At 35.8% G+C, this 25,285-nt stretch overlaps 1 protein-coding gene across 1 annotated transcript in view; it reads right to left on the reverse strand.

Annotated features, from left to right (window-relative positions):
• The window catches only part of arhgef28a (Rho guanine nucleotide exchange factor (GEF) 28a), an 80,038-nt gene that overhangs the window by 45,746 nt on the left and 9,007 nt on the right, over positions 1-25,285 (reverse strand). Inside the window, exons 3-9 of the mRNA XM_028462854.1 lie at positions 12,494-12,638; positions 12,072-12,416; positions 7,686-7,875; positions 6,239-6,428; positions 6,089-6,146; positions 413-459; positions 249-321 (exon numbers count right to left, since the gene is read on the reverse strand). Coding sequence (XP_028318655.1) covers positions 249-321; positions 413-459; positions 6,089-6,146; positions 6,239-6,428; positions 7,686-7,875; positions 12,072-12,416; positions 12,494-12,638 — 1,048 coding nt within the window. The remainder of the gene's footprint in view (positions 1-248; positions 322-412; positions 460-6,088; positions 6,147-6,238; positions 6,429-7,685; positions 7,876-12,071; positions 12,417-12,493; positions 12,639-25,285) is intronic.

Genomic DNA, 25,285 nt, shown 5'->3' on the forward strand with positions numbered 1-25,285 from the left:
AAATAAGCAAAAATTGGCTCAAATTGTAAAAAAAAATAAATAAAAAAAAATCCTAGTTTATTGAAGGCATCTGGCGACCCCTCCCAGTGTCCCATGACCCAAGGTTGAGAACCCCTGGTGCAGTATAGTATATTACACCCCATGGGGTTTTAATCAAGAAAAACAATTCAAAAAAGAAAACCAGTTGTCATAAATTAAATAAATGACATGAGAAAAAATGCAGAAAATAAGAAACAAGCGGTTTCTACCAGATGTGGATGAAGGTCTTTCCTCTTCCTCGGTGTCACCATCCAACGACAGAACACACCGCTCTTCAAAAACCTTCAAACCAACCAGAAAACACACAGAAAGCTTAGAAAACCTCCTAATAATCACATATTTCACTTTAAAAACAGCCTTGTTTGGTACTCACATTGTCAGTTAGCTCAGTCTCTTTCACATGGAGCTGCTTTCTGACGCCTGAACAAAGAATAAAAGGAATTAATCCAAAGTAAATGAACGACACGATAAGACTCTCATCCTCTCATCAGTATCAATGGGTGTGACTGTAGTTACTGTTATAGATATATACACACAGGACATGTTCCCCTCTGTGAGGCTGTTATCTACACACAGGGTTAAGGTCAATACTGATCTACACTTCCTGCATCCTTTTATCAGTCGATACTGGTATCTGCCATCGCTATGGTTACCAGAAAGAGTAAACCAGTGTGTGAAAGAGAAAAACAGACAATAAAGAGGCACTATTAATAATTAGTCAGTGTGTTGACACGTCGCTCCTGGAGGTAGAGCAGTGGTTCTTTTATATCACACATTTTAATTTAAAATGAGTTTTTTGATCATGTTCGTTATACTGTGTTACAAACATAAAGTGACAATAAGCGCCTGCTCACATATTTTTAAACTGCATTTTATTTGGACTAGATTTGGTTTTTTTTTTAACGTAGTGAAAGTATAGAATACAGAGATTGTGCGTTTGTTGTTTTTATTTGAAAAGAATTATTATTATTTCATCGCTTTATGCTTTCTGTCTCTTCCTGCACTGCATGTCTATTTATGTGGCTTTATGTATAGTTTTTTTGAAATTGTGCAATGTAGGTAAATAAAAAATATATATAAATACAGTATTTAAAGTTTGAAATATTTTTTTATTAAATTACATTTTGTAAATTTCATTGTATATTTTTTTTTTTACCATTTTTTGAAGTAATTACAATTTTTGAAATAAATAAAACTAAACTTTTTTTCTAATTTGTATTTTTTTAATTATTATTTACATTTTTTTTTATATTTTCTATAGTTAAAATTTAGATAAAATGTATTTATTTATTAAAATAATATAAAAAATAAAATATTACAAAAAATATTATTAATTTTAAAAATGTATTTAAAAAATAAATATGTAAAAATCTAGTTTTAATCAGTTTTTTTTTTTATTATTATTATTATTTCATTATTACTAGACATTTCACAACCCCAAGGTTGAAAAACCCTGAGGTAGAGGGTGAAAAAACCTGTATGTTGTAATGGTTTCTCTGTGTGTTCCCAGTTAGACAGAGTTTTAGAGGAGACTGGGCCTTTGAAGGTGTCTTTAGGAAGTGTTTCCTCCTCTCCGTCGGTCGTATGTGATGTAATGAATGTCTGGACATACTCGTGTTTGCTTTAGTGAATCTGGGTCTTTGTGTGTATGCATACCTCTACCCATACGTAAGGGATGTTTGTGCACACAGATTCATCTGTTTTTTAACACAATATCAATATTAAGGGTGTAAGAAAAATCGATTCAGCAATAATTCAATACGTGATTATCGTATCCATCCAAAAAATGTCCAAATCATTGTTTTTAATCACGCTTTTTACCAAAAGAAAATAAATAAATTTGCATTAACATATGCATAGCATGTAAATGCTGGTCAATATATTGCGATATTTCACAGCGCAATTATTGTATCGATCCCAAAAATATCCAAATTGATTGTTTAATCGTTTTTTTTTTTTTTTACAAATAAACCATTAAATTGTGCTAATATATGCATTTTGAACAATTTCAGACAATTTTTGCCTATTTTTTTATCCTTTTTCTGCTACTACACCAAACTTGCCATATTTAAACATATTTTCACTTTTTCTTGCCATATTGTTGCTCCTTTTAAAACATTTTTGCTACATTACTCCCATTTCAATGCTTTTCTGTGCATTTTTTTACACTTGAGACATTTTCAGCACTTATAAATCCTTTCCACCAATTTTACACCTGATGTCACATATATTGACCCATCATTGTCACTTTTAACCTCTTTTTACCATATTTCATGCTGATTTTTGCCAATTTCAACTACAAAAAGCTCTCCTCTTTATTCCCTCTCATCAATGACCACGTCTCCACATGACTGTTACATATGTTCCACACATTTTGTACTTGTAAAGGCAAAATTTGTAATTATTGACATTGTGATGTATCACGATGTTTATTGTATTGTTTAGTATTGAGGTATATCGTATTCTATGCTAATTTTATATGATTTTTTAATAACCAATGTCCTGAATCTGCAGGGTGTCCTCACTGCTTTGTGCATGAAACTTCTGTCTGTGACACGTCGGTGCTTTTATAACTGCAGAGCTTTTGTCCGTCTGCCTGTTTGTCTTTCCACAATCTTTCTTCGTGGTGTTTTCTTTAACCCCGCCCACCACCGTACGCTGATCACACCACTCCCTTTCCTGGTGGTGTTCACCAGTGTCTTGTTAAACTTGTCCTGCCAACGCTGGTATCCTGTGCATTCCTCCATGTTTGGCTATTATTTATTTAAATGGTTTAATGCTATTTACAATGAGTTGTATTTGAGCAACACCTCAAATGCAACTTTCAACAGTCTCTTAAAGGAAATAATAACTGGGTTTATGAGTGAGACATTTTATGACTGTCAAATATTAGCTTACAAATTAAAATCCAATATACAGAGATTGTTTCTATCTGACCTTGGAAAGCAAATTATTCTTTAAGCTATTACAAAAAAAACGAAAGTTTAAAGACTTCTTGAAGAATTTCTGCATTAGTCAACCTTCTACATGCAACACAAACTGATACAGACATCTATGTTAAAATTATGAAATAAATTAATAATAATAAAATTTCTAAACCTAAAAAAACACTTTCTGCTGAAAACAAATATATTTGAGTATTAAGTATTGCTGTTGATTGATCCTGGTCAAACTCTACACTTTAGGATAAAAAATAAAAATTAAAATAAAAGTAAAAAAATAATGTCTACAATGCTATAATACAAAGCTGGCTGTAGCTGAAAAATAAACAGTTACTTTAAACTATTATTGAAATTGAAAACTGCCAAATACATTCTCATAATAGTTCTTCTTATTATTATTTAATATTAATGCAGCATTAATGACACGTATGTCATCTCATTGGGGAAATGTCAAATGTCAAGGATGTGCAGTCGACCTTTTTTGGAGCCCAAATGTCAAGGTCAAGGTCATGTCAAGTGTCAAAAACCCCAAAGTTCCAAATCTCTACCAATATTTATCGTACAAGTTTGATGTTTACATTAATGAAAAGCTCATCTTAAGTAAATAATTTTATTTATTGGGACCAAAGATCGGTAGGGGTCAAAGTTCATGATGTCACAAAACAATATAGATATATATACTTTTTTTTCTCCTTGTAACCTGGCCACAAATTGAGATCCAGAGCTCAGACTGGTACCATTGAACAACATTTCCTTACAATGTGACCTTGACCTTTGCTCGAGGTCATATTTAAGGTCACGGACAGACTTGTCAACAAATCCAGATGCAGGTTGTGATTTTTGCCATTTTTTAAAATTGCCAAATACGTGTTTGTCTTGAGAATACAGGTATTGCCTAGTTTTTCATATGTATCATCCATAGGGACATGGGTTGGGAACCAGAGGGTCGCCGGTTCAAGTCCCGGTGTGGATCAAAAGAACCGGAAGTTGTTCTGGTAGCTGGAGAGGTGCCAGGGCACTTCTCCAGCTACTGCTGAGGAAAGTGCTATATAAAATGTATGTATAATAATAATAATAATAATAATAATAATAATAATAATAATAATAATAATAATAATAATAATAATAAACTAAGTCCTGAAAAAAACCTTTCAGACCTATTTTTGTTCACCATGTCATCAGGCAGCACAAAGTCATCAGATGCTTTTTTTTTTTTTAATTATTATAATTATGACTGTGTTAAATTTTATGTAATTAAAAACCCTGTTTTGGTGAAATAATACTTTTGTCCAGGACACGTCGGGCCTGTGTGTGATTACATGTTAAGCTGCTGTTTTTCTCAGCTCGTGTTACACAACTGGAACATCATCCATGTGACAAAGAACATGAAGCGCTCGAGACACAAACACAGAACGCACGTGTCTCTGCATGAGCTAATCCATATCGATAAACAAACCTCTGATATAAAGGATTACACATCTGGCCACAGCGTGTCTAACCAAGTACTTCATCAAAGCTTTATTACTTTAAATTACACATTTTAACGTGACATTTATGAAGAAGAATAGGTTGCTGTGCCTCATATTCAGAGGTCTGCAGAGCGTCACCAAAGTAATAAATGTCTTATTAGTGTAAACACAGTTATTACTACGCGTTTGTAATGCTAATGTCATTTGGCAGCTCGCTGAGTCAGCAAAACACCTCCCAGTGAGTCGTGAGTAAGTCTGAAGTATTTCTATTGAATCACAGACGGAGGATTATAATCTTTATGTGAGTCTCACACAAAGTGACGCAAAGAAAACAAAGAGGGAATGAGACGTTGTGAGAGGATGAACCAAGACTTTCTGATTTTATGATTATGAAGGGTTGGATTTTATACAGTTGTAAGTCATTGAGGATCTACAAAAACACTCTGCAGGGAAAAGCCTGTTACACGCAACTGAAGCTAATGCAATAGCTTGTGGGAATAAATGAAACACCAGTAGAACTAAAGACAAATATACATGGTTATATACACCAGGGTTGGGGTCAATGATAATTGTAAGCGCGTAATTGATAGTTAATCACAATTATGGGGTAATTTTAAAATTATGTGGCTGCCGTAATGGTATTGAAATTGTCACTGAGTTTAGATAATTCAATTTGTAATTTGCAATAACAATACTTTAAAAATTGTCAATTATAATTTCACGCAAAACTAGTGAACCATGTTACAGTTCTACACATATGTAGTTAACAATTATTAAAATGTTTCATGTCAAGCTTTCCCACATTTTGCCATTTAAAGAAAACTGAAATCGAGGGGAATATTTAAAAAAAAAATACACAAAAAAGCCTCAAACGCTCACACCAAAAATATGAAAACCTATATTTTCATTGATTTCCTATTTAACCAATAAACAGAAAAGAAATTATATGAAGTGTATTTTAACGCTGATTTAGGACCCGTTAGCATTAGAGATGCTAACAGAAAGCTAACACAAGAAAAAAGTTAACTTTTATTATGTTATTTATTTCAGGCTCAGTAATTGTGATTGATTGTAATTGAACTTTAGTAATTGAGAACTTAAACGTAATTGACTTTCTGAATATAAAAAATGATTGTAATTTAATTGTAATTGGAAAAATTGCAGGTCACTTTAATCGTAATTGAATTTTATTTGAAAATTGATAATTGAAAACGTAATTGTAACTGAAAAATGTAATTAAACCCAACCCTGATAAACACAAAATGTACTGAAAACAAGGTTAATCTTTTGCATTGTATCTGATGTGTCGACATAAAACAGATTCTTGGAAGAGCTGAAGATAATAATAAAAAAAATCAAAAGCAGCCTAAACTTGCATGAAATATTAAACTACATTAAAAGTAAGAGTTAGCATCGTAAATATTTTTTTTTTTATTAGACATTTTAATCTTTGAATGGTGTAAATCTGCTGCACTGTATATATATATATATATATTATTAATCCTATTTATCCTTTATTCTTTTTTGGGATGTTCATCAGTAAAACAGTATATTTTAAAACAATAAAGATCGACGCAAACTGAAAAACGACCCTTTTGTGTTCACTGTGTTTTATTAAATGTTTTTGGTAAACCTCACCTTCATCAGTTCGATGGACTTCATTTCTGTCTCGCTGTTCGCCTTTCAGCTCACGGATCTGGGATGGAACATGGAACATTGGATTAGGTTGTTTTACTGTGTAATAATTCAATGTTTTAGAACCTAAACTTGGGTCAGTTTTGGTCTCACCTGTTTGAGGACCTTCTGATCTCTGAGTTTCTCTCTAAACATCTTAATGAACTCTTCAGGGCAGCGGGTGGAGGTCTCTCTCACTGTGAGGCTCAGACAGTCTGACCTGGGAGTAAACCTCAACATGTAAGAATCATCGCTCCAAACACACCACGAACCAGGAGCCGGTCCAACTCCAGGACCAGAGGGACTACAGAGAGAGAGAGAGGTGAAATAGTGCAGCAGATTAATTGCATATTAAAAAAAAAAAATCATTAACTTTGGTATAAAATAATTACATTTAGCACAGATATTCTCTTAGGGCCACTGTTTTGGAAAAAGGTATTGGCCACTCAAAAATTCAAGATGGCGGCCATTGTAATTCAAAGGTTATTATTAGGGATGTAACGATTAATCGTAAGGCAGTTAGAAAATCGATTCATAGGTATCACGGGTCATATCAATACTCAGTACTTTTTTAAAAGTTCTCCAAAAGCGTAAGAGGCGAGCGGAATCGCCTTCTACTCTTAAACATGTTCATAAATGATTCCTTACCCCTTTAGCACCAAAAAATTATCTCTAATATTACGTGAATATCTGTAAAAGTCACGTTTTTCTATTAGCTCTGTCTGCTAGCATAGCATCTCTTCTTCACTGCTAGAATATCTGGATGCCAACCGACCACTAGGTTACCAGCGCCCTCTGCTGGTCCAAACAAATATCTGATGTAAATACAGTGCAATGACTGTTTTTTTTAAAGTCCAATTGTTAAGGCACAAAATACATTTTCAGTTACACTTTTAAAAAGAAAAATAACTATAATGCCATTTTGCATTGTTTACTATAGAACCAGAATTGAAATTAATAGGCTTCTTCATTTGTATTAGTCCTCTATAAATTATTTATTTCAGTCAGGATTTATTTTTAGTTAAATTTCATTGTTTTGAATAGTTTATCAAGGGATTCTTTTGACAATGAAAAATAAAAATAAAATAGTACAGTACTTTCTAGTTTTTTCCTGAAAAAAAATGAAGGAATATTTTTCAGTCATCATTTGTCTACAGTCCCATTTTGTAAAACAATCTACCGTGGCCTCCTGCGGGAGCAATTCAGCCTTGAGCCAAAAACAAACCACATATTTGGACTCGTGGGAAAAAAACGCGTCCTCTGGTGCCAGAAAAAACATTATTTTTACAAATTGAGCAATTTTTTGCACCGCAATTGAGTGTTTCACCTCTAGCGGGCGCAGTTCTAACTCTGCCTGGGGGGGATACACATAGTCGGACTCGGGCGGACCAGACCTTACCACTGACACCTCATTTTTATCATAACCATTGAATAGCAATCTTGAAAAATAAACGCCATAAGTAAAAAGAAACCGACTGTAACCAAGAAAACCAATTTAATCCTTTACTAAATTCCTCAACGTTAGTAAATATTATAATATTATGTTCAGTGTTAGCCTTACCCTGTTAGCGCCTCAATCATGGAGTCCCGTCCCTCCTTCTGAGCGAGTCCTAGAGGCGTGTCTCCCACCTGATTAGACGCAGTCAGCATCACCTGACCTCTTGGCTGCTGGACTAGAAAACGTACGAGGTGGATCAAACCCAGACGCACGGCAATGTGAAGAAGAGTTTCTTTAGGGTGAACATCAGCAGCTGGAAGGATTGGAGAAGGAAATGAGAACACTGTGTGTGAGCAGCTTTTTAGATCATTTTAGAAGCTTTTTAAATAATTTTAGTAGCTTTTTAGATCAATTTAAGTAGTTTTTTAGATCATTTAACAGCTTTTTAGATAATTTTTAGTTGCTTTTTAGATCATTTAGAAGCTTTTTAGATCAGTTAGAAACAATTTAGATAATTTTAGCAGCTTTTTAGATCATTTAGTAGCTTTTTATATCATTTAGAAGCTTTTTAGATCATTTTCAGTTGCTTTATAGATCATTTAGAAGCTTTTTAGATCAGTTAGAAACAATTTAGATAATTTTAGTAGCTTTTTAGATCATTTTAGTAGCTTTTTAAATCATTTAGAAGCTTAGAAGCTTTTTAGGCCGGGCTACCGGACTCAAAACGTCCTCACTTTGTTCTTCTTCTTCTTCTTGTTCTTATGTACACTCGTTAAAATCGCTCCTCCTCCTGAAATGTGGTAGGTATAATATATGAATGTGTACGCATCGACGCACGGAGCCCAATTTCTCAATTTGGGGCTCAGCGGTATCCAAAGGGGTTCCAAAAGAAAAAAAAAAAACAAAAGTCAATTTCTGCTTTATTTAGAGTCAAATATTGCGACAGTTGGTGGTACCGAATCATTGGCACATGCCAATATAAAAAATGGGCCACATGCCACGGGGGCCCCCTGGGGCCCCATTTTTCAAATGACTACTCCTCCGTTAGGAACGGGCTGTAATTTGACATGGATATTCTATGAGCGGATGTGAAGACCCTCTCTGAGACCTTTTTTACTCAGTAGAACCAAGTCATTTGACTGAATTCTAGGAAACGTGGAACGAGCTATTCGGTGCAGAGACGTTCCGCGGGACCGGAACTTGTTAGGTCAAAATGAAAACTTGTGCTGCTTTTGGTTGCTTTAAAGATGCTGATGTAAAACTCTTTTTTTAGGACTCGTGCATTTAAAAAAAAAAAAAAAACAGTGGATGATCCCTTTTAGCATTTTTGGCATGATTGTGGAACATTTTAATTCATGAGAAAAATGCCAATAAAACGGAAATAGGTTGTAACATGTTGGAACTTACATTTAAAAATAGATTAGTTATTTTTTTAAGATGGGAAATAATGTTTCAAAGACGACAGCGTCTGCGTTTCAAGGTTAAATAGTTCATATTCTTCCTTAAGTGGGTGCAGATGTACCGATCCTCAGCAGATCTATGTGAGGAATGTGAGAAAGCAGTGAAAGGTGTGGATGAAGGAATGGCTGACAGTAAGTTATGCAACGTTATATCAACTATAACACAAAGCCAGTCAAACTGGATGTTTTCCAGTGTCTGCTGAGTCACTGTTGGAGAGATTTAAGGTTTTTACTGTGACTAAATTAAGCTTTAGTAAAAATCTTTTTAGTGTTGTAGACGTTTACATGGAGCAGTTTCTCCCAAATTCTCTTCAGATGTGAACCAGGATGCCCCGTTCACCTCCACAATGGTGCCATTAATTCTGTCGACCCACTTTCTACCATCTGGGGGGGGGGGGGGGGGTACTGATTATAGTCTTCATGCTCGGTCCAACAAACAAGAATGTCATTGTCAGGTTGTTTTTGTTGTTGTGGCAGAACTTTCCTGGTGGGTTAGGATGAGTCGGGGGAAAACTGAGGAACATTTGCATCCCAACTCGTGTTTTTGAGTCAATATTTTTCAGCGTTAGGAAGTAAGAGTTTAAGAAAAAAAATTGATTCGGAGCTATATCGCAATATATATCGTATCGATCCAAAAATCATGTTTAATCATGTTTGTTTTCACAAAAAATGCATCTAATTGTATATATATATATATATATATATATATATATATATATATAGAGCTGCACATTTAATGAAATTTTAATCATGATCATGATTTTAGTTGCTACGATTAAATCAACCTGATCGTTGGCAATATTTGCATTTAAAATATGGGCTGTGCACATGATGTATTTATTCTGTTAGCCTTTGGTACATTTTTAATTCTTGGGTTATTTTCTTTATTTATTCGTTTAGTATTATTCTTATTTAAAGCTTCATTTTGCACTGTAAACTGTAAACATATTGTTTGTTTAAAAGCAGTGTGATAAAAACAGAATTCCAAACATGATAAATAATTGTGATTATGATCATGACTACAATATTGGTTAAAATAATTGTGATTATCTTTTTGGCCATAACCGTGCAGCTATATATATATATATATATATATATATATATATAGCGTGCATAGACCTTGTTACACTACCTCACTCCTTAATACATTTCAGTTTTTTAAAGAATTTAAAAATTAAACAGAATCAGAATCTGTTGTAGAAGCAAAAATTTTACTTTTTTGAAAAATTTAATTTTACAGTTTGATAAACATACCATTTGTTTTTGATACTGGTACATGAATTGTTACCATTTACTTGTTCTCACAAGTTTAAAAAAAAAAGTGAAATTAATTGTATTTCTTCCTATTTCATACTTGTAAAGGTGAAATTTGGAATGGTGATATATCGTAATGTGTATCGGGATATATTGTATCGTGACATGCATATTGTGAATCTTATCATATTGTCAGATTCATGGTAATGTACAGCCCCATTATGAAGAGAAATCATTTTCTGTAACGTCAGTCAGTGAAGAAAATAAAAATACACTTGGGTGCAAAGTTTTTACCAAGTAGTGCACGATATTCCTTTTAAAAAACAATTTCAACGTTCCCAGAGTGTTCCTCAACGTTCCCAGTGTGACACACTGTATATTTCTGAGGCACGTTTTGATTATTTCTATTCCACAAATCCCTGAGAAATGTTCTTGGGAACTTGTGCTGCTCAGTGTCAGGAGTGAAAGGTTGACTGGACAATAACATCTGCTGAGCAGACGAAGAATCCCAGTGCATGTGAATGATCCAGGAAATAAGAGAGAGCGAACCACCAACTGGGACTTTAGCTAAGGGTCCAGGGTCCAGGGTCAGGGTCCAGGGTCAGGGTCCAGGGTCAGGGTCAGGGGTCCCAAAGGGGAAGCAACAAGCTCTACACAACTTTGATTTTGTCATATCATTCCCAGCTGTTGCTTATTTTTACCCTTTTTCAGCAACTACACCAAACGTTCCATATTTTAACATATTTTCATCACCTTTTCATCCAACGTTTAATGCATATTTGCTACATTTCAGAAACTTCATCAAATTTAAATGCTTTTCCTGTACATTTTTTTCCACTTTGAAGACATTTTCATCACTTATAAACCCTTTTCACCACTTTTCCACCTAATGTCACGTGTGTTGACCCATTATTGTCACTTTTAACCTTTTTTCACCATATTTCATGCTAATATTTGCCAATTTAACCACATTCACAATTTCTCATGCCCATTATTTCCCAGTTTAAACTATTTTTTCCTCAATTTCTGTACCTTTTAAGCCAATATTCACCCTTGGAACCCTTTTTACCACTTTTTCTGTCCGTTTTTGGTCACTTTTAACCCATTTTATTTCTGATTAAAACAGGGATGTACATCTTTAAGATGACTATGTACTATGGTGCAAATTTTGTGTTATTGTGTTAATTTTGTGTTATTGTCGTTGCTTTTTGTGTTTCTGTTCTCATTTTATGTATTCCTGTTGTTGTTTTAGTGTCACTTTGTGTCTCTTTGGAGTAATTCTTGTAATTTTGTGGACATTTGGTATTTTTTTTTTGTACTTTTTCATATTGTTGTTTTGTGTGTCATGAGTTATGGGTTGTGGGGTTATGGGTTGGACAGATTACTGTATAGTTGATCACATGAACTGTATAATTATATATATATCAATGAAAAAGAAAAAAAAAAACCTACATTATGACCCCTAAAACACACAAAATGACATTTTTGAGGGCCCCGCTGTGATAGAATTGTCCATCCCTGGTTTAAGTGGTTGTTGTGTCGGTCTTTGTTGTCATTTTGTGTATTTTTGTGTACTTTGTGCATTTTGTTGTCAATTTGTGTGTTCTGGTAGCTATTTTGTGTATATATTTTATTCCTTCCAACTTCTTGAAATACAATTTTTGGGGATTTGTTTTGGGGGCCACACAAATCTAGACTGAGGGCCACATGTGGCCCCCTGGCCGCTAATTGCTTATGTGTGATTTAAACCATATGATTGGGTTAAAATACACTCTACATTCTCTTTTCTTCTTACCTTCTCCATGTTGATCGTCAGAGTTTTTCCACTTCTGAAGGAAATCCAAATTTTCCAGAGCGTGTGTGATTTTCTCATCCAACGTTCTCCGTCCAACGCCATTCCTTTGGACGTGCTCATTGTTTGTGTCTAAATGTTTGTCGTCATCGACCAACGATGGAAACCTCTTCATCATCTCGTGGCAGGTGTGGGGGCCGAGCTGCTCTAGGTTTACCCTGAGGTACTCGGCCCCCTGCTGGGCCCCATCCCTGCAGTAATCCAGAGACACTCCACCGTCACACGACTTCACCTGGTCGTCCACGCAGAGGAACGCTGTGACAGTGACCACTTCCTCTAAATCATGGCCTAGTGGAACGTAGAAGAAAACCATTAGCAGTGAAGAATGAAGGGGAACACTGGAGATGATGATGATGATGATGTACCTGGGACGCTGAAGCAGAGACTCAACCCGTCATCGTCTCTTTTTGCAGGGGCCACATGTGAGAGTCTGGAGCCTCGTGCTACAACGTAGAACTCAGCATGTGCAGGTACTTTGATGTGTAGCCTTAGGTGGACCTCCTCGTGTCCCTGAAAAATAAATATGTGTCAAATCTGTCTCATTGTCTCTCATTTATTCACTGGTTTTACTGGAGCTGTGACTGGAACATGGAAATTAAGAAGAGAGAACAAAGATATCAGCTTCAAATTCACAACCCAAGATAAAAGCTGGGACATACATTGAGGCTTTTATGATATTTCATAGTTTGGTCTGTTAGACCAGAGCTTCTCAAACCTTTTTGGCTCTTTCTCTTACTTTTAAATCCAAGTCCTCCCTTATGTCCGAATACAACGTTTTACTCAGAATTTTATGACAAAACAACTACAGATCATAATGACGGAATGAACGAGTGATAAACATTTTAAAGAATCTAATTTTTTAAATAAGTGAATTAAACAGTATTTAGTACCTGCTGAATAGATTTATTTCTATAGTTTCTATCATTTCTGGTCATCATTTCATCATCACTGGGTGTGTTTTTTTGTTGTTTTGTCTGTTCTTCTTATTTTGTGTGTTTTTGTTGTAGTTTTTGTGTGTTGTTGGTATCATTTAAATGTTTGTTTTTGGTGTTTCTCTGTTATTTCTCTTGTTATTTTTGTGCATTTTGTAGTGATCTTGTGTATTTTTCTCTCATTAAGTGTGTGTTTGTTGTAATGTGTTAGTCTGTCTGTTGTTTTGTGAGTTGCTGTTAATATTTAGTCCGATTATCGTTTTTAACTTGCTCTCTCAAGGACCCCCTGTAGTACCACAGTGTACCCCCATTTGAGAAACACTGTGTCAGGGGTTTTTTAAGGAGGGATCGTGTCTACAAGCATGAAATTTGGCGCACACAGTTTTTGAACTCATAAATTCAAATCTGCCGGGAGCCAGAGACAATTGTCAACGTGATCTCCATATTGGATAATTCAAAATGGCAGACAAACAAAAACAAGTTTTTTTCTGTAACTAGCCAATCAAAAGTCACATAATTTAAAATGAAAACACTTTTCTAAGGTTCTGGACTCAGGGATTCTAAATAAGATGCCTTTTTGACAGTAACCTTGACTGGCTTCACCGTATTTGAAAATCCAATATGGCCACCTTTGTATATTGAAGGCAAGGCAAGACAAGGCAAATTTATTTGTAAAGTGCATTTCATACACAAGGCAACTCAATGTGCTTTACATGATAAAACATTCAACTGTTTAAAATCATCAGTAAAATCAATTAAAATCATCAACAAACAGATTACATCATCAACATGACCATAAATCTCTCTCAATCATATACAGTAGAGAAAAAAAGTGCCTTTAATTTGATTTAAAAATGTTCACATGTGATGCTGACTTCAGCTCTGCTGCAGCTTGTTCCACTTCTTTGCAGCATAACAACTAAACACAGCATCACCATGGTTACTGTGAGCTCTGGGCTCCACTATCTGACCTGTGTCCATAGATCTGAGAGACCTGCTGGGTTCATACCTGACTAACATCTCACTGATGTATTCTGGACCAAACCCATTCACACAGCAGAACTTTACAGTCTCCTCTGAGGCTGACTGGGAGCCAGTGTAAAGACTTTAAAACTGGACTAATGTGTTCTGACCTCTTTGTTCTGGTTCAGACCTGAGCTGCAGCGTTCTGAACCAGCTGTAGATGTTTGATGAAGACCATTACAATAGTCCAGTCTGCTGGAGATAAAAGCATGGACCAGTTTCTCCTGATCTTTCTGAGTCATTAAACCTTTCACTCTGGAGATGTTCTTTAGGTGGTAGAAGATGTTTTTGTGATAGATTTGATCTGATTGAACATTTATGACCAGAAATGTCTTTATTTTGTAACGTAAAAGCCAAGTCATCCTTAATCTGGAATGTCAGGGAATGTGTTTAATGCTGATATTCACAGGTGGCCATATTGGATTTTCCAATATGGTGATGCCAGTCAAGGTTACTGGCAAACATGCAACATATTTAGAATCCCTGAGATCCAGAACCTTAGAAAAGTGTTTTTAATTATAATTATGTGACTTCTGGTTAGCTAGTAACAGAAAAACCTCTTTTTGGGTGGCTGCCATTTTGAATGATCCAATATGGCGACCACATTGAGAATTGACTTTGGGTCAAAGGTTTTCAAAGTTTATTTTGCATTAAAATGGAGTTTGAGGAGTCACTGCTTTTGCTACGTCTCCCCTTCACTCACTCTTGCGACAGAGCTTGATGATGTGAACAAGGAAAATCCCAGTTATTTACAGATGGTTTCACATGTGCAGGGCAGCAGAGGAAAGAAGAGGACGGAGGTAATCATTCTACTGCTGCGTGAACCCTTAGAACTGCTGTCTTTATCCACGCTAGAGAACTCACTCACATGTGCTGTCCCTGAGAGATTAAGCCAGTGGTTCAAACCTTTTTCAGGTCGTGACCCCATTTTGATATCATACATTTCTAGTGATTTGAGGGACTGAAAAAAAGAAATTAATCTTCATTTGGCCGTAAACAGTTTCATTCCACTTATTTACAAAGTTAGATTCTATGAAATGTGTGTTATCACTCATTCATTCCATCATATGATCTATAGTTGTTTTTTTCACAGAATTCTGAGCAAAATGTTGTTGTCAGACGCAGAAATAAGAGAACTAGAGGTACGAAGGCCAAAAAGGTTTGAGAAGCACTGCTATAGAACTAGTTTTCCATCGTGCTTTACTAAAGTGTGTTATAAATACAGAGTAGTCAGGATTAGTGCCATGATTTTTTATACTACATTTTATTTTAACTTGATTTATATTTGAGAAAGTTTAAGTATAGAATACAGTTATTGACATTTATTGTGAGTGTGATGTGTTAATTTGTAAAAAGAATAATAATCAAAAGAAAAAAAATATATATCTATATATAATTTAAATCAGAAAAATATACAGTATATCAAGGTTTTTATCATATATCGCCCTTTAGAAAGAAAAATATCAAGATATCAATACACACAACATCAGGTACAAAGAATGATGATGATGACGATGATGATTGCACGATCATGTATCTCTGCTTTTCTACATAATGGAAAGATATACTATTGTAGCTCCTAATCTGACATCATCTATTTGATAATCTCAGCCATTCTTTATTATTCTTTTGAGTTTTATGGTCCTACATCTGTTGGTTCATCAAATTAAAGAATAAATCCCACACGTGTTGACATTAGGGTCCTATATATGATATTAAACTGTGCCACAGTTTTTCTAATTTAAACCCAGGAGGATGTGAACACTGTATTTCATATCTTTTTATTTGGTTTCCAGCGCTGTGAGGAGGCCAACATGTCCGTGCAGCAGCTCTACATCATTACATTACTGTAGAAAAACAATCTGTGTGGAACCTGCTGAGCCTTGGAGATGAAGGATGAAGCATTTTTATAACAGTTAAAGAAATATCCTGCACCCTGTGGTTTACCTTAAGATTGTTCTAGTTTAATCATTTTATTTTTGTTGTTACTTTTATTTTTCCCATGACTAAAATTAGACTAAGACAAAAACACAACAACACACATCTAGATCTAGGTTTGTAGTGAAACTGCAAGGGGTTCCCGAGAATAAAATATTAAATTCTTAAATTGCACCTCCACCACCAATAACGGGTGGGGGTTCCATAGGGTCTAGGACCCCAAAAAAGTTGAGAATCACTTCATTTAAGAACTGTTTCATCATATTTAAAGGGATCCTCCAATGTTTGGTCAAAATCTAGTGAGTAACAGTAAACTTTTGGGTGGAAGTCCTTCAACTGTCTAACTTCAGCCACCACAGCGTGTCAGTGCACTGTTTAAAGGAGAGTAAAGGTCCCTTAGGAGAGCTCTTCTTCTCTGCTTCATTGTCTACTATCAAACCTCAGAGTTGGAACTGTCGTCCCATGTGGTCACTGTTTTTTATCCTCTTTCGGTAAACAAAACAGGTTTACATCAACATCTTTAACTTTTCCTGATTTTTAAGAGCAACCAAAAATAGCACAAAATCTAAATGCTAAATGATCTAAAAATCTGCTAAATGATCTAAAAATCTGCTAAATAATCTAAAAATCAGGCTGAATGCTTCACTCCAATAGAAAACAATGGAATGTTTACAGGCAGTGGGGCCGTGTGACATCATCAATCATGTGATTTCAAGATGGAGGAACACAGGCTGTAAAACTGTAAAGTAGTCCTATTTTTAAAAAGAAAATAAATAAATATGGTGCATAATAATGTGTTTTAATAGGCATATATCTAGGGCTTTGGTCGTTTAGTCGACTAATTGGTCGATACTGTCGTGGTCGACCAAGATTGTTCAATGGTCAACCAGCAATGGTATCAGTTTCAATACCGTTGCAATGCACTTATATAGGTGATAAGGACTAAATATCAAATATAATGTATTTAATGCCAGCAACAGCTGTGTGAGTCAGTACTGGCTTCAGCTGCCAGTGCGCTGCCCTCAGAGCAGAGAGGGAACAAATTAGGACAGGCTTGAAGCACAAGCATCCACTATTGAATCAATCCCTTATCTCTGCACAATAACATGATGTAAACTGATCCACTGCACGCTGCGCACCTGTGTTTGACGTGCGTTTGTTTCCCCGTGCGCTGATCTGATGTTGGCATTAGCAGTTGTTTATTAATAAAAACAGGCTTATCACTAAAACTAAGGTAAATATGTCATTTGTATGAGGAAAATAAGGCTTTAATTGTCGGTTTCAGGTCGGTCAAAGCTTGAATAAGGTTCATATCATAATAATCCATGTATCATTCGTTCGTTAGTTTTTCATTATGTAACAAAAACATGAAAAACCAAAAAACGCCAAAACCAAAATGAAAAAACGGAAAACGCCTTGTTTTTCAAATTCAAGCTCTTTTGCTTCCGTACAGAAAACGAAAAATGGAAATCGAACACCGTTATTTGTTTTCTCCATTACCGATTGGCCAAAGTACGTGACCCGGAAGTGTACTCTCATCTGACGCTAACGGCTATGCTAACGGCAGTTCGGCATGACAAGATCGCTGCTTCCAACTGTGCATCTGAAACGTGTCCTTTTCACTTTAGCAGGTGTTGGACACAGAACCTCCTCACGGACATTTAGGAGGATTTAGAGACTCTAAGTGTTGCAGAGATAAAGATATCTCAGGATGTGTAACGCTTCACTTCCGGGTCACGTACTTTGGCCAATTGGTGAAGGAGATAAAAAAAATAAAGGTGTTCATTTTCCGTTTTCCGTACCGAAGCAAAAGAGCTTGAATTTGAAAAACAAGGCGTTTTCCATTTTTTCATTTTGGTTTTGGAAACAAATATCAAATAATGAGTGTTTCTTTTCGTTTTTCATGTTTTTGTTACATAATGAAAAACGAATGAACGAATGATACACGGATTCATAATAGTCTGTGTTTAGACACAAAACACCAAAACTAAATATTTGTGTCTCTTTTTCTTTCTCCTCGTCGTCCTCTGCACCTGATCATTCATTCTCCATGTTTTTTTGTTGATTTCTTTGGTTTTTTGGACGACTAATCGCTACATGTGCCATAGTCTTGGTCGACCAACCATTTCCTTGGTTGACTACAGCCCTACATACAGTATATCTACTCATAAGTACATGTAAAAGGTTTCAGGCCACATTAATAAAACAGTGGTGGATATTTTACCAATATGTAAGACCTGCAGTGTGACCGTAAATAAAAGGAAGTAGTTCTAGTAGTTGTGATGTGTAGTTCGTCCAGAACGTGTCCAACTTTCTGAAGTTGGACACGTTCTGTAAGTGGAGACGCTATCTACGACGCTATCTACGTTATATATTTCTATAAACAAATGCAGCTTCTCTTCAGATTTCCTGAATAAAGTTGTATTTATTTAATATATGATGACAGAAACTGAAGCATTGCCATAGCCGAGAGCAAAACTATGATGAAAAACTACTTTTTAACTCTAATAGTGAAATAGTAACAACTGAGCATTTCTATTTCAGGTTTAACTTTGTGTAAAAAAACCCTTAACGATGATACGGCATCATTGTGGTGGTGGTGGTGGTGGTTGTGAAACGGCCACCTGCTGTTGTTCATTCCGTGAGGGAGAAAAACATGGTGTCTACTGCCTGGTATCCAGGAAACCAGCGGCTCTGGAGTGCTTTGCCGTGATCTCCAGTGTGCAACACACAGGTGACGTCAGTCAGGGAGGGGGGGAGAAAACAAAAACAGCTCCATAACAATCAGTGAGCGGAGCATCTGACGTCAGGATCGCGGTCCCCAGAGAAACTGATACTCATGACTTTCAGATCAGCTCTGATCCTCACAGCAGAAACATGTTAGTTTCAGTTCTGCTTCAAACAAACTCTCACGACGACTCCATTACTTCCATTGAATCACAGCAGGACTGGGGTCAATCATATTTGTAATTGCAAAATTGATCATTAATTAAAATGATTGTGTAATTAGTGAGGATGTAGTAGACATCCTCATTAGCTTTTGTCTTGTGTCGGTCGTTAGCTACTCCCAATGTTTGTCCAGTTTTGACCAATAAGCTATCAGAACGCTGTTCCTGAGATGTACGCTAACTTTTAAACTTTTTGAGTTATTAGATTTTTTTTCATTCATTGACGTTTCAGTTCTGATCCTATTTTTAAAGTGGACAGCCAGAGAAAAGCTGCTACACTTTTTACCTTCAAATCTTTGCAAACAAATTACAAACCATTCCACGTTTAACATGTTCAGCTAATATAACACATTTCACCCTTTTTCAACCTTAATGCTAATACTAAGCTATTGCTAGGTTAACGCTTAGCTAATTCTAGGTTAATGCTATTGCTTGGTTAATGCTAATGTAAATGCTAGGCTAATGCTTAGCTAATTCTAGGTTAATGCTATTGCTTGGCTAATGATAAGTTAGTGCTAATGCTAGGTCAGTGCTAATTCTAGGTTGATGCTATTACTTGGTTAATGCTAATGTAAATGCTAGGCTAATGCTTAGCTAATTCTAGGTCAATGCTATTGCTTGGCTAATGCTAAGTTAGTGCTAATGCTACGTCAGTGCTAATTCTAGGTTGATGCTATTGCTTGGTTAATGCAAATGTTAATGCTAGGCTAATGCTTAGCTAATTCTAGGTTAATGCTATGGCTAGGTTAGTTCTAATTCTAGGTTGATGCTATTGCTTGGTTAATGCAAATGTTAATGCTAGGCTAATGCTTAGCTAATTCTAGGTTAATGCTATTGCTTGGCTAATGCTAACTTAGTGCGATTGCTGGGTCAGTGCTAATATAAGGTTAATGCTATTGCTAGGTTAATGCTAGCGCTAAGTTAATTCTAATGTTAATGTTAGGCTAATACTATTGCTAGGTTAATGCTATGTTAATGTTATAGCTAGGCGAATACTAATGCTAGGTTAGTGCTAATGCTAGGCAAATGTTAATGATATCTAAAGCTAATTTCTGCTAATGGTAGTTAATGATAATGCTAATTATAGTTACGCTAATGCTAGTTAATGTTAATACTAATGCCGGCTCATGCTCAGCTAATGTTAATGCTAACTCTGAGCTAATGAAGTGTGATGCGGGAAAGCACCTGCATCCTCAAATATTCTATTTGTAATTGTATTTGAAAAAAATATGTTGCTAATGTAATAATAATTGAGTTGTGATTGAGTTCAGATAATTGTAATTGGCATAGAAAGCATGTAAAATACAGTCAGTGCTAAGGCATAAAAAAATGTAAAATTTTAGAAAAACAAAATTCTGAGATAAAGCTATAAAAACTGGTTTAAATATGATTGTCACACTTAAACTGTGGTGAAAATGCAGTAAGGCATGACAAATAACAAAAAAATGTGAAAAACAATAACATTTTAGAGATAAGGCCATCATAACACCTAAAAAAACCTTTTATGGGGTCTATTCTTTCAGGATCAGTAATTGTGATTTATTGTAATTGAAATTAAGTAACTGAGAATGTAATAGTAAATTACTTTCAGTGAAAAACAATGATTGAAATTTCATTGTAATTGGAAAAAATGCCGGCCACCGTAATCATAATTTAACATGTACAGTTGAAGATGTAATTGTAACAAAAACAATGTAATTGATCCCAACTCTGACTCAAAGCTGTGCAGGAGAGTCTGAAAATGACAGGTTTTACAGACATTTATTCAAATGTCAATCATCATAAACTCTCAGGAGTCTCCACAGCGACTGTATTCCTGTTCTCATGCTCGACTGAGACGCATACTTCAGATTTAATCTACCGTGCAAAAGGAATACTAATACCTAGTCTGCGTGTCAGATAAGAATGTCATTTAAATTGGTGTTGAGCTGTGAACACTTTGTTTCTAACAGACTCTGTTACATAATGTTACGCAGACAAAAAGTGAAAAAGAGTTTTTATGTCTGGAGATAAAATCATTATCTGCTTTGATTGTTTTCCCTTTATGACTTAATGGCTTTTTTCCCTCCATTAATGACCAAGAGGTAGAATGACGTTTTCTTTTCCAGCGTAGACGTGTGGAAAGCACAGCAAACAAATCATTGTGGCACTAAAGGAAGGAAAAAGTCATAAACCATTCGGCTGGGATGCCTGCGAGCTTAAAGCAAATAGCAGCACTGCCTTAAGATAACAGCTGAAGAAAGAGAGTGGGGAGCGCTTTAAACTGTTAGCGTTGAAGCTAACAAAGGTAAAACTGGAGAAAATAATCAGCGCAAAAGGACTGAACAAATGTATTTCTTTAAAATCCTTCTTAAATATGCATAAACTAAAACTACATCCCCCATAACCACCTGCTCTTTACTAAACGTAGCTGCCTGCTTACTAGCAATTAACACCCAGGGAGCAAATACAATCCGTTCCACTTTTAGTAGCTGTTATATCGTCACATTTCGCCTTTGACATGATCTGACATGTTTGTGATCCAATGCAACGCACCAGTGGGACCAAACAGTGGACTATTGTCTTAAATGGACTATTCCCGTGGTCAGAATACGTACAGATGACAAGAAAGCGACGTAGCAGCTCTGGTGAGTGTTTGAAACATCTGAAACAGATGACTGACTCAGCTGCTGCTGCTGATGTGATAAACAAACACACTGTGGAGCAGCGTTTGTCGGACTCACAATCACAACTTAAATATCCACGTGTTTTACTGTAATGTGTGTTTTGGTTTTTTTTTGGCTGAAAACAATAACAAGAGTGTGTGTATAGCAAAAGAAAATCACTTTGGTGATCATTGATCTCCCTCTCAGTGCGAGGCATGAAGTCAGCGTCTATAGACACGCCCACTCATGCATATGCATGAAGGCCCCAAAACAGCCTGTTTTTAGAAGTGTCATGAAAGTGACTTTTCAGAGGCTAAAACTCTGGAAAACAAGCAAGTTTGGGAAAATAAACCTCAAATACTATGTTGTTGAGGTTCTTAGAACAAATAGAGATTGGTGAAAAATAACATCATACTGGACCTTTAAAGCTGCAGTATGTAAGGTTTTTTGGCTTCATTTGGTAAAAAATCCATACTAACTTTTTAAACTGGACTTTTTCACATTCTCTTGGCTCAGTGGTTGAGCTTTAGAAATCCAGGAGCGCGATGCGACTTTTCAGCTAATCAGAGATTTTTTCGCAAATTTCTGACGACCCCAAAGACTTTTCTTTCACTTTCCAGAATTAGTTTTCAATTATGTTTGTTATCCTGTGTTACAAATACAAAGTAGCCAGGATTAGTAACAAGTAGTGCCAGCTCAAATGTTTTTATGAGGCATTTTATTTGAAATAGATATATATATCTAAGTAAGTGAAAGTGTTTTTTAACATTGTGTTTAAATTTGAAAAAAAAAATAATAATTATGTTAAATTAAATTATGTTAAAGAACTGGTTGTAACGACTATAAGAATTATTTTTTTTTATCAATTACTAGACATTTCAGGTAACCCCATTTATATTCCAGGCGACCCCGCGTGGGGTCACAACCCCAAGGTTGAAAAACCTGCTCTAAAACATCTAAAACACAAGATAAAGTCCCTACATTTGTCACTAGTCTCTATTGAAAAAAAAAGTCGCTGAGAGCTCCACAGTTGGAACGTTTACAATGACGATGGTGAAATCGAAACAGGGAGGGGAGATTGGAGCATTCCAGTCTCACAATTCTACATACTGCAGCTTTAAGTCCAAGTTTCTTCGGGTTAATTAAAAAATGTATACTAATATTTTAAATTGAATGCCTGGATGTCTTAAGTTAAACTATCACAGTGCTTTTCCTGGAGGACGTAATATTATATCTAAGGCACGCATTCAACTGGATCTCATAGGTAACATTTAAAACTGATTTCATTAGATATTTAAAGGTGTTAAATAGAGATAAAACAGAAAAATAGATGCCAGTAAGCACAGCAAAATCAACTACAACATTCAGTTAGTGCTGCAGCTATCGAATATTTGTGTAATCGAGTATTCTGTCGATAAATTACACTTTTGTGTTTGTAAACAACTCTATCAATAGTGTGTTATATGGAGGACCTCTAAAAATGTCAGTTATTCCTCAAAATTTTATTCAAAATTATTTTTCAAAACTTCAACTTAACAGTAAACAAATGCAGGGCAAAAGTAATTATTAATATACAACCTATTTCCTTAGGATTATCATAAGAAAAAAAATACGCTGGACTACGTTCTCCGTCTTGCAAAGCGTACAATGGTCCCACCCACACTTTAGACATGTTCTGTCTTTTTCGCACTCCACGTCTTCCGCCATTGCCAGAGAGAAAATGATGCCAATTCATTCAGTCCGGGTGAAAATCGACGTCACCAGGGACCGTCTACAAAGCGGTCGTGATACGGACTTTGGTGACGTGAATTAAACGAAGCCTCGAGGCAGAGAAAGCTTGGAGCTTTTCTGTAATGGAGTTACTTGAGCAATCGTTTCAGCTCTACATTCAATGCATGCTTTTATGTGTTCTTGGTGTCCAACAGCATCTATAGTTGACCTTGTGTGGAGGTGTGTGAGCGGTGGAGGTGCTCCATGAACCTTTACGATATCTCTCACAATAGCAGCCTTTATATCACACACGTGTGCCACTGGTTTCCTGCACAAAGCCCAGCATTGAAATCTGGACCTGGTTCAAGCTCCTGTTGAGCTGTGACCTTAGAGGGTGGAGGGAGACACCACTTCCTCCTCATGGAGAAGTGCACCAGAGCTCAGAATGGTTCACATGTCTGCATTTACAACTAATCCACCCCCACCACCACCCCACACCACCCCCCACATCACATCAGCCTCTGTGAGACAGACTGGAGAACCTAATGGTTCCCTCCCCACCTCTGAAAATGGTGACACAGCACAACAAGCAGGCAGTCTGCTTACCAGAAATCTGGCAACGCTTCACTAACTGGCCCACCCAAGCTCTCACACACACACACACGCACGCACGCACTCACGCACACACGCACACACAGAGATATAATACAGCAAAAATACAAACGCAAGAAAGAGAAAAAGAAAGGTGGAGAGGAAGAGATGGAGGCGACGTGGAGACATTTTTTATCTAGAATAAATGTTTTATCATGTTTATTACGCATCTTTGTTATTAGTGTACAAAGTGACAAAATGCACCAGATAATTGTTTTACTGGGCTGATATATCTACAACTGAATTATTTTGTAATTTACACAATAATCCATGTTTTTCATGTCTTTTTTTCTTTCTCCAACAGACCAAATTGGATGTTCTAAAGCAGTGGTTCCCACACTTTTTACAGTCCCGTACCCCTTCAGACATTTAACCTAAAACCATGTGCCCCCTACTCCTGCACTTAAATAACATAATATACATTGTGTCATATACACTGTAGCAGTGAATTTTACCCATCCATATATAATAATAATAATAATAATAATAATAATAATAATAATAATAATAATAATAATAATAATAATAATAAAATACTTGCACTACAGAAAATGCAAGTGAGGATGCAGGTGCTGGCCCACGTCGCACTGCATTAGCTGATCATTGGCATTAACGATCATTACCATTAGCCTAGCAATAGCAAAAACCTAGCAAAAGCATTAACCTAGCATCAACATGAACATTAGCCTAGCATTAATATTGACCTAGTATTAGCTTTACCTAGCATTATCATTAGCCAAGAAATAGCATTAACCTAGCATCAACATTAACATTAGCCGAGCATTAATTTTGACCTAGTATTAGCTTTAACCTAGCATTATCCTTCACCTAGCAATAACATTAGGCTAGCATTAGCATAAACCTAGCAATAGCAATAACCTAACAATAGCATAAACCTAACATTAACATAGCAATAGCCTAATGTTAACATTGACCTAGCATTAGAATTAGCCTGGCATTAGCATGAACCTAGCATTAGCCTAGCCATAGCATTAGCCAAACATTAGCATTAACCTAACATTAGCCTAGCAATAGCGATATCCTAGCATTAACCAACCATTCACATTCACCTAGCATTAGCTTTAACCTAGCAATAGCATTAGCCTAACATTAGCATTAACCTAACATTAGCCTAGCAATAGCAATATCCTAGCATTAACCAACCATTCACATTCACCTAGCATTAGCTTTAAACTAGCAATAACATTAACCTAGCATTAGCCTAGCATTAACATTAAATGCTCTGTTTATATTGTAGTTTCAAATGTTGTCAGTGTTTTTTATTCACATTCACGTACCCCCTACGACAA

The sequence above is a fragment of the Gouania willdenowi genome, chromosome 12 (assembly GCF_900634775.1).
Source record: "Gouania willdenowi chromosome 12, fGouWil2.1, whole genome shotgun sequence".
Lineage (NCBI taxonomy): Eukaryota > Metazoa > Chordata > Actinopteri > Blenniiformes > Gobiesocidae > Gouania > Gouania willdenowi.